Source organism: Leuresthes tenuis, unplaced genomic scaffold (genome assembly GCF_036924035.1).
Source record: "Leuresthes tenuis unplaced genomic scaffold, fLeuTen1.0.hap1 SCAF_16, whole genome shotgun sequence".
In the NCBI taxonomy this organism is placed as follows: domain Eukaryota; kingdom Metazoa; phylum Chordata; class Actinopteri; order Atheriniformes; family Atherinopsidae; genus Leuresthes; species Leuresthes tenuis.
Window position 1 is genome coordinate 30782411 of NW_027325370.1, and position 10958 is coordinate 30793368.

Genomic DNA, 10958 nt, shown 5'->3' on the forward strand with positions numbered 1-10958 from the left:
AGCAGTGTCATATGGCAGCAGCTGTCAGGCTTAAGTGATGGCTTCCTTACCTCTGCAGACTGTACCATTCTCCAGTGCCTCATACCCAGCTTTGCACATGCAGCGCCCAATTGGAACCATCCACTCCCCATCACCATTACAGTACAGCTTAATGGGTACATCCACCTCTTCCCCATTGGGAACACACACTCCCCTGGCTGCCACCAAAGATGTGCTCTCTGCTCCAGACAGGGTTTCAGGAAAGACAGCACCATTCTGGATGACGCGTGGACATTTTCTGTAGAAGACTCGAACAGCAATGAGAGACATACAGGCTCCATAATCCTGGAAAGCGAGGTAGAAGCCACTACGTGAAACAGGCCCAAAACTTCGAACTTCACTGTTGATCTTCATTATGCGACCACCAAGATCAACCTGAGAGAAGCTTTCATCAGCAGCTATAGTATCCACTTTCACCCAAGGGTTCTCCATCCAGGGAGGGGATGATTTAGTGGCCACATCAGAGTCAGACTCATAGTAATATAGGTTGAAGGTCTCCTTGCAGGAGCCAGGGACATTAGGTATGGAACTGCAGTCACGCACTGAAAACTTCATCTGGACATGGATGCGCTGAGCACCACGGCGGCGGATGTACTTAGTGCGTATCCAATTGTTCTGGCTGTTATCGAAGACATTGCATACCTGGTATGTTCGAATAGTATTCATATTTTCATCGTAACCACTGACTTCTTCCCACTAAAAGATAGGAAAGAAACAAAAGTACAGATAATGTTAATCACATACAAAAACTACAAACAGTTTGAAATGAACAGCGTTTTTTAATCACATTAGGCTTTTAAAAACTGTCTGAGAAGATAGTTCAATAACGTATAAGAAAGCCCTTCGTAAAGCTAGAACTGCTTATTATTCATTATTGATAGAAGAGAATAAGAATAATCCCAGGTTTCTTTTCAGCACTGTTGCCAGGCTGACAAAGAGTCCGAGCTCTGATGAGCCATGTATTCCTTTAACTCTCAGCAGTGATGATTTCATGAGATTCTTCATCAATAAAATTGTTTCTATCAGAGAGAAGATTAATGGAATCCTTCCCACTATTGTCACTGATGTATCATCAAGTAGAGCAGGTTTAGAAGTATCTTTCAAACCTGATTTGTATTTAGACGGCTTCTGCCCAGTTGATCTTTCTGAGCTAACAACAGCAATAGTCTCTTCTAAACCATCAACTTGTATCTTAGACCCAATCCCAACCAGACTGTTCAAGGAGGTTTTCCCCTTAATCAATACTTCCATATTGGATTTGATCAATCTGTCTTTGTTGACAGGATATGTACCCCAGACTTTTAAGGTTGCTGTAATTAAACCTTTACTTAAAAAACCTACTCTTGATTCAGAAGTGTTGGCTAATTATCAACCTATATCCAATCTCCCTTTTTTGTCTAAAGTTCTTGAAAAAATAGTTGCAGCTCAACTTTGTGATAGAAATACTAAAAAATTACATAGAAATAATCTGTTTGAAGAGTTTCAGTCAGGATTCAGAGTGCATCATAGCACAGAAACAGCACTGGTGAAAGTTACCAATGATCTCCTCTTAGCCTCTGATAGCGGACTTGTTTCTGTGCTTGTCCTGTTGGATCTCAGTGCTGCATTTGATACGATCGATCACAGCATTCTGTTACAGAGACTTGAACATGTTATTGGGATTAAAGGAACTGCATTAGGCTGGTTTAAGTTGCATTTGTTACTTCAAGATTGGACTACTGTAATTATTTTTATTATTGGGCCGTCCCACATATTCTCTGAAAAGCCTCCAGCTGATCCAAAATGCTGCAGCCAGAGTTCTGATGAGAACTAACAGGAGAGATCATGTTTCTCCAGTTTTAGCTTCTCTTCATTGGCTCCCTGTTAAATTCAGAACAGAATTTAAGATTCTTCTCCTCACATATAAAGCTCTTAATGACCGAGCTCCATCATATCTTAAAGATCTCATTGTAAGATATTTTCCTAACAGAGTACTTCGCTCCCAAACTGCAGGTTTACTTGTTGTTCCCAGAGTTTCTAAAAGTAGAATGGGAGGTAAAGCCTTCGGTTATCAGGCCCCTCTCTGTGGAATAAGCTGTCAGTAAATGTCCGGGAAGCAAACACCCTTTCCACTTTTAAGATTAGATTAAGATTTAAGACTGCTGGGGGACCTCATCTGTCACACCTTTCCTAACTTTGCTCTCTTTTTCCCCCTGTTTAATTTCTCAATTGATTTTATGTACAGGTGACATTATTGTGGTCATTAACTTGTGTTTCAGGTATCCTTTGAATGGTGTTATGGTGTTTTTCCCCCTCTTTTCTGTCTTCTCAAAGCTGCAGCATTAAAAGGTAGTTGTTTCTCTCTACAGTCGCCTCATACACACTCAGTTTGGGAATTTTTGGTGCAATCTGTTGGTTTCCTTAGCAAGGCTTTTTTTTTTTAATTGGTTCTGTAGTGTCACACCGCTGTGAGGTCAAGTTGGGTTTCTGTCTTGTCTTGCCATTTCCTGTTTTATTTTATTTCCTGTTGTTTCAGGTCACTTGCTCTTCCTCATGTGTCACCAGTCAATTATCTTCCCTGATTCCTGATTGGGTCCACCTGTTTCCCTTTGCCCTCATGTGCCTTATAGTCTGCGTCTCTTTGTCTTGTGCCTGAGTGTTTCGTTCTGTCGATCACCCAAACCCACCACAGCCATAGTTGTCCTTGCCTTGCTCGTTCCAAGTTCTTAAGTCAGAACTCTTTTGCCTCTTTGTGAGTGATTGTTTTTTTGTTTGTAATTTTCATAGATTAGTCTCATGTTTCATAGCCATTTTGATAGCTTCCTTTTGGAGTTTGTAGAGCCTCCAATTTTCAGGAGTGCATTTAGTTTGTTTTGTTTAGTACCGACTTGGTTTTCCTCCTCTTAGCGGAGAGAGTTTATGTTGTTTTTTTCTCTTTTCTTTTAGGGTTATTTCCTCCTTTATTCAGAGAGGTTTTGTTTATTAGATTCTTTCTTTCTGAAGTTTTATAGATTACATAGAAAATATTTTCATAGCTTGTTATTTTATCACTCAGTGTTGGAGGTTGGAGATATTCATAAAGTCTGCTTAACGTTCATCCTTCTGCATCTGAGTCCTCTTTAAAGTTCAGGTCTGACATGTATGATTTGGACCAATTTGGAATTGAATGAATTATATTTGGATTGTATCTTCTATGAAGAGTTGCTCTTAGGGATGCATTTCTAAGAACATTCTTAGAATATTAGGTAATTCCCCTGAAAATTAAAGTGTATATTATAGTAAAGATAAGAATCATTCAAGAATCATCTTAACACCTAAAAACAGTTCCTAAGATGAAAAACTGTTTGGAGGAGGGTGAAGGAGTTTTAAGCACAGAAGAAAAATAACCAAAAAACAAAGATGTTCTGCAGACAAAAAAATTACAGTAAGATGTTTAAATACTTCTGATTAGATCGTACAGGGATTAGATCTGTCTATGAATAAATCAGTCAGTTAAAGCAATATGCTAGTTTATAAATGCTTTATAAAGCAATTACAAGGACGCAAACAAAGAAATGAAACAAATCTAAAAAATGTAAAATAATGACCACACTATTTGCAGATAAAACATGTAAAAATATGTTATAAAAGAAAGAATGGCAAAACAAAAAGGACATATTAAAACAATTAGTGCAAGAAATGTTTTTGAGCTTTGTCTTAAAAACAAAGAGGCTGCCAAGTTTGTGACTAAATCTAAATAAAGATGTGCTCACATCAGAGGATGTCATAAAGATGTCATAAAGTCAGTCACAATCACTATTAAGATATGTCAGAACGGGGAAAATAAAAGTATGCAGCAGTGATGATTCGCTTCTGTCACAATTCTCTGTGAGCAGCACGATCATATTGTGTTTTGAATGTTCCTTTGTTCTGGTTTTCTTTGTTGGTCTTTGGTTACTTTCTGTTTTATCTAGTAGTTTATGTTTATTCTGTTGAATTTTACTTCCTTTCCTGTGTCACACTTGGATTATTGATTGGTCCCCACCTGTCTTAGATTCCCTCGTCACTCCCTCAGTACATTTGCCCCTTGATTTCAGTTATTCCCTGTTGGATCAGTGTTTCACATCCTTGTCTTAAGCTAATACTATATGTCCTTGTCCTGTGTTTTTTGGGTTCATAAAACTTTAAGGATAATCTGCCTTAACCACAATTTCCAAAGTCTCCCTGATATAAGCCAACATTGCAGCCTATCTGAAGTCTGTTGCCACCCAAAAAAACAGACATTAATAGTCTTAACAATTACCACGCAGTTGGACTCACGCCTGTCATCAATAAATGATTACAGCGACTGGTCCTGAATTATATCAGAGCCTGCCTGCCTCCCTCTCTTGACCCCCACCTGTTTGTCTAAAGAGCAAAATGGTCAACGGAGAACACCATCACTATCACCCTTCACACCACACTGAGCCTCCTGGAACATTGGGAGAGATGCTGTTCATCGACGAGAGCTCATCCTTCAATACCATAATAATCCCTGACATCCTGGTCAGTAAAGCTCGGACTCCCCCACTCACTTGCTCCTGGATTGAGGTCTTCCTCACAAACTGGCCCCAGACAGTAAGACTTGGACCCCATCTCTCCTCCACCTCCTCCCCTGAGCACAGCCTCTGCTCAAGGGTGTGCTGAGCCCACTACTCGACACTCTCTCCACCTCTGACTGCAGATCTGCCCACATCAGTAACACCATAGTGAGGTTTGCTGACGACATGACAGTAGTGGGACTGATCTCAGGTGGAGATGAGTCTGCCTATAGGGACGAGGTCCAGAAATTGTCCAAGTGGTACTTGGCAAACAACTTGGCTCTGAACACCACAAAGACGAAATATACTATCCTGGATTTCTAGAAGCACAGGGCAGATCCACACCCTCTCGACATCAAGGGTGACTGCTTTTAGACGGTCCACACCTTCACCTTTGTGGACACCATGATGTCTGCCAAACTCTCCTGGACTGCAAACACCATGTCTGTCATCAAGAAGGCAAGAAGGCCTGAGAGTGCTCAGGAAGAACAACATCAGTGAGAAGCTGCAGATGACCTTCTACCACTCCACCACTGAGAGCATACAAACATGCTGTTTGTCATCAGCTGCCCCTCCCTTCACTAAAGGACACTTACACATTATGCTGCTAGGGCAGAGTTGAGGGAATCATCAGAGACAAACTCCATCCTGCTCACCACCTCCTCGACCAGTTGCACCATGGCAGGCGCTATAAGTCCAAAGCTCTGTAATCACATGACCATTGACATCTGAGGCCTCAATAGCCCCCAATTAAACACCAGAAGTCCGGTGACTGATTTGAATCTTTCACGCTGTTTCATATTTTATAAGGAGCATAAGATCCTCTCTCAAACCTCTAGTCATACCTCCAAAAGACTGATGTTGAAATACCTGTCATCTCACATCACAGCACAAACCTGTCAATCGATCTAAGTCATGTCTCAAGTAATTATAAGTAGTCACAGGACAAAACATTCAAACATTTTATTACATATGTGTGTATGTATATATATATATATATATCAGTCTATCAAGCATAACAGCAGGTTCGGCCCTGCCCCTTCACTACGATGATAGCTTTTCTCTTTTCCTTGCTCAGAGTTGCTCTGAGATTTCTCCTGAATTGGATTGTAATTGGCTTGAATTGGACTGTATCTTTGAAGTATCTTAAGATGACATTTGTTAAGATTTGGCATGATAGTAGTACATTTTTAAGCTAAGTTAGGGGTTCTCTGAGAGGGATCTTAGAATTTTTCAAATATGGCTTCAGATCTTATGAATACTTGATTTCACACTTGACTGCAGTTAATTTGTCTTTTTTTTTAACTTGAATAATTTCGACTACTTTATGAAAGTTTATTCTATGAAATCCAAAAACATATCAGTTTAATAATGCAACAAAACAGGAAAACACAACCATGGGTTAATACTATGGATTACAACAATGTAATCCTATTGTTGAGGAAATTGTACCAAAAACCTTCTAATGTATTTTAACAGCTGATTCCTTACATCCTGCAGTGAGAGTGATAATGAGAATTAGCAGAAGAGATCAGAATTCACAAATGGTCTACTGACACTGAGACCCTCATGAACTTGTTTTCTTTTTCTTTGATGCTGCCACATTACAGATAACATTTGTATGCCTGCTAAAAATGTTAAGACATAAGGCCTGACTGCCATCATATATACTGAACAAAATTCTGTTTGCTTGCTTTCTGGTGTTTTGGATTGTTCCACTCACCCCCTGTGATGGGTAGATGGTCCAGCCCAGCTCTGCTGTTGCTGTTGTTGAGTCCATTAGTACTTCTGCAGAAGACAAAACAAATATTTTTGGGGGTATTCAAGATATCAGTTATTTTCTTGATAGAAACTTTACTATGTGACATTTTACAGAGGGAAATATTTGAAACTTTAAAAAAAAAAAAGGTTCTATATGATCTACTATTCACTAGTGAAATTGGGAATGATGAATTAAGGTGATAAAGAGCATGGTGAAACATGTCATTGTCTCACTGTGCTCTGCTGCCTGCGAACCAATCCAGAAAGGTTTCATGTCGTTTCTAGTAAATGGTGGAGCCACAATTTGTGAATTTTGAAAAACTATTCTATGGGAAAACTATTCAGAAACACCTTTTCACGTTTTCTTTCTGCTTAAATGTAGAACAGAGGAGAAAGACAAACCCCTGCTTCAGTGTCACTGATTTGAACGATGTAAACCTACTGTTGGTTGAAGCTCCGAATCCCTTTAGTATTCCAACTCCTATATTCTCTGTTACAACAACTGTTACAACTCTTTCAAACTGATCTAGACCTGCTAACCAACTGCTTTCTAAAACACACCCACGACAACCCCTCGCCTTTTTTACTGTGCTCATTTCATTCTGAGTGACTGCTAAGCACCAAACACAACGAGAGCCCCTCTGCTGGACTGGTGACATCTGTTCTCTTTGTCATCACCTCCATAAGCCTCTGACGGATGTCTATAATCACCACACTATGCACCCACCTCAGAGAAGAACCCATTTCAGGTCAAACCGGGCTGTTAGAACTGTGTATCCAACTCATCCTAACTAATTCACGTGACAGTGCATTTCTGAGTAAAACATTTTCCCTCTGCAAGTTTGAGGAAAGAAAGATGATCCGGGAAGCAGACACCCTTTCCACTTTTAAGATTAGGCTTAAAACTTTCCTTTTTGATAAAGCTTATAGTTAGGGATGGCTCAGGTAATCCTGAAACATCCCATAGTTAAGCTGCTATAGGCTTAGACTGCTGGGGGAGCTCATCTGTCACACCTTTCCTCACTTTGCTCTCTTTTTCCCCCTGTTTAATTTCTCAAATGATTTCATGTACATGTGACATTATTGTGGTCATTAACTTGTCTTTCCCTGTTCCAACTGGTATCCTTTGAATGGTGTTATGGTGTTTTTCCCCCCTCTTTTCTGTCTTCTCAAACCCCAGCTGGTCGAGACTCATGTTTCCCATCAGGTTCCATCAGCTTCCTTTAATTACACTTTTTAATGCTTTGGGAACTGAGGACACTGATTGTTGCAGTTTTTCACAGGGATCTGTGTCCATTCCTGTTGAATAAAAGATTTTAGCTGCTCAACAGTCGGTTGAAAAGACGTCACCTTGATGGCAGCATCTGTCTCTCCAGAACTCCAACATCCAGCTCTGCATCAGAGGTACCTTCACACAGATGAAGCCATCCATGCCATGGACTCTGATGCAGCCCCATACCATTACAGATGCTGGCTTTAAAAATTTCTCTGATGACAGCCTGGATGCTCTTTCTCATCTTTGTGGAAGCAGACGTCAGTTTTTACCAGAAGCAGCTGCCTGAGGGCTCCGAGCTCATCCAACAGTGGTTTCTGTCCTTGGCCTTTCCACACTGGGATTTCCCCAGACTCCCTGAATCTGTTCACAATATTCTGCTCTGTAGATGCTGAAAGACCAAAGTTCTTTACAGTCTGACTCTGAGAAATATTTCCTGAACTTATTGATGATTCTCTGATGGAGTTTGGCACAAAGTGGTGAGTGATGGTGGCTTCCCTTTTTCTTGTACATTGAGTGGTGTATTGCTTTGTGTCAACTTCTGTACATTTATAGTTGCAAACTATTTTTTCCTCTTCACACTCACATTGAGTGTAGTTCATATACAAAGAGGGAAATTAAAATACACAGACACACTGACACACATAATTCAGCCAAAGGAAGGTTTTTACATTCAGCACAGGCAGCACCCCATCAACTTAAAAAATTGTTTCAGCTCTTGTCTCAAAAGTTGTTACTTAAAGGTCGTCACTGGCCACATCACAACTCACAGAGTCAGTTCCCTAGAAAATAGCTATAAAACTCTTTAGTAGTCTGCTTGACCACTCAAAGCACTTTTACACTACCAGCCACATCCACCCATTCACTCATACAGCACTTTTTAGTTTATACAATGTTATAGGCTACAAAGTGCTTTTTTTTTTTTTTACACACCAATGTTCACATCAATGTGGGTTTCACTGTCTTGCCCAAGGACACTTAAGCATGTGCTCTGGGAGTCGAACCATCAACCTTCTGAATATCAGATGACTTCTCTTACTCCTGTGCTACAGCTGCCCATTCACATGTATAATTACAATTACTCATTAAAATACTTATTTTACTTAGTTAATCATTTTACTAAACATTATTGTATGAAGACAATGTAAATGTATTAACTTGATGAAAGCAGTACAATACAGGTGTATTCCCACTGTAGGAACCTTTTGCAGTTCCTATAACCTTATCAGGAACAGGGCCGTTTTTTTACGCATTTGGACATATAGGGACCACGGCCCTCAGTTCCTGTAACCATTTTAGCTCCTTCTCCGAGGCAGGGTCCTTTCTGGGTTCCATAGGAACACATATGATATAGGTGTTTGGTGGCTGGTAGCTCCGCCCCTTGTCTGAAATGTTTACTCATACGACACAGACACAACCGGCGCATGTTCAATAAGTTAAACTTAGACGTCGTCTCCTTTGTCTGCGGCGCTCTGCTCTCCTTCTTTCCTTCATGAAATGAAGAAGTATCGCCTGCTGCTAAATTTTTAGTCTCCTGTTGGCTCTTCCAGCCTCCATCTTAGACGCCTGACGTGATCGTCCATGATTAATATCACCGTCATGCAGACCATGAACACGGTGGCCTCCTCGCTCTCCATGTTAGCTTCTTGGTGGTGTTGTTTTCTTCTCTCCTTGCTTTTCCCGGGTTTTGTTTTGTTGTTGAGTGTGGCGCTAAAGTAACACGTCTGTCGCAGACGGCTGCGTCACATCAGTCCCTGTCAAGGTCCCCGACTCATGTGCGAATGCAAAATGAAACAGTTCCCCTGGGGATGGGCAGTTCTTAGAACTAAATTCGAGGTGGACAGTTCTTAGAACTGCGTTCTTAGAACGTCTCTGTCCTAATGTGTCTTATGTTTCAGGAATACCTTCAGAGAGAATGTGCCTGCTGTCATGCAGAAATGCCCAGCTTCCACTCTTCCACATATCTCACTCTTTTTTCCACATCTAGACAACATTGATTGATAATACTTTATTGTAATTTTTTTATTTTTTTATTTTTTTTCTGTGAAGAAAAATGTTCTGCAATTTCACAATTTATAAGATATCAGTACTCCCCGGTCAGTGTATAAGTAAAGTAGTACGCTTACCATAATATTTCAAACTAATGGACTTTCCCTTTTAAAATGTTTTTCCTTGGCCTAAGATGTTTTAGATAACTGAATGCAATGAGTGAGGTATAAGAACAAAAGAGACAGTGTTTTCAGAGACTGTGTATGTATTGGTTTTATCAGTAGAGCGTTGTCTCAGAAAACTACCAATTGTTCACAACAGTTACAATTATTTCTTAGGAACGATAGATCATCATTCGGATGAGTAAGATCTTTAGAACAGTCTAAAATGTGGTACTGCATCTTTCATTTTTGGATAGTATACACTCATAAAAGCTCTAATGTTGTCATTGTGTAATTGTGTCACAAAAGTGGGGATATGGAAATGTTTACTACAGTATCAAAGATAAACCAATACGAATCAGAAGTAAAAAATAACCAAGGTTCCTCACTATAGCCATCTAGAGTAAGCGCTCAGGTCCAGAGATAATGACTTCAGTTTGGTCTGAATTTAGGAGCAGAAATGGCAAGAAAGCAGGAAAAGCAGTAATGCAAGGCAAAATAATCTCTTTTTCGCTTAAAGGTATGAGAATTAGAACTCAAAATTAATGGAGCTACTGCCCGCTGAGAGACAGAGGCTGTCATGTTATATTGTATTGGGAGCAGGCATAACACAGTGGTTATAACACATAAGGCCCAGTTCATGAATTCAGTATAATGGGAATGTGGGAAAATGTGAGTATGTGTGCACTGACGTGTGCATTTGTGTAGTGAGTGGCTGGCACAAACCTGTTATAGCAGGTCAGCCATCTTGGCTGTGCCCTCATAAGTAATAACAGCTGTGTGATTTGTTGATTAGTTAGAGCTACTGCCCACTGAGAGACAGAGGCTGTCATGTTATATTGTATTGGGAGCAGACATAACACTGGCATAAAGCTGTTAAAGTAGGGCAGCCATCTTGGCTCTGCCCTCATAAGCAGTATTCGAACAGGGCAGCCATCTTGGCTCTGCCCTCATAAGCAGTATTAGAACAGGCCAGCCATCTTGGCTCTGCCCTCATAAGCAGTATTAGAACATGCCAGCCATCTTGGCTCTGCCATCATAAGCAGTATTAGAACAGGGCAGCCACCTTGGCTCTGCCCTCATAAGCAGTGTTAGAACAGGGCAGCCACCTTGGCTCTGCCCTCATAAGCAGTATGAGCTGTGTGATTAGTTGCTATTGGAGACAGCTGCGTGTTTAAAGCCTAGTTTATGCTTGTG

General features: G+C 40.5%; 1 protein-coding gene across 2 annotated transcripts in view; it reads right to left on the bottom strand.

Annotated features, from left to right (window-relative positions):
* LOC140272136 (ephrin type-B receptor 2-like) overlaps positions 1-10958 on the bottom strand; it is a 70816-nt gene that overhangs the window by 34604 nt on the left and 25254 nt on the right. For both annotated transcript variants that reach the window (XM_072367485.1, XM_072367484.1), the window contains exons 2-3: positions 6301-6365; positions 51-735 (exon numbers count right to left, since the gene is read on the bottom strand). In XM_072367485.1, the coding sequence (XP_072223586.1) occupies positions 51-735; positions 6301-6365 (750 nt within the window). The remainder of the gene's footprint in view (positions 1-50; positions 736-6300; positions 6366-10958) is intronic.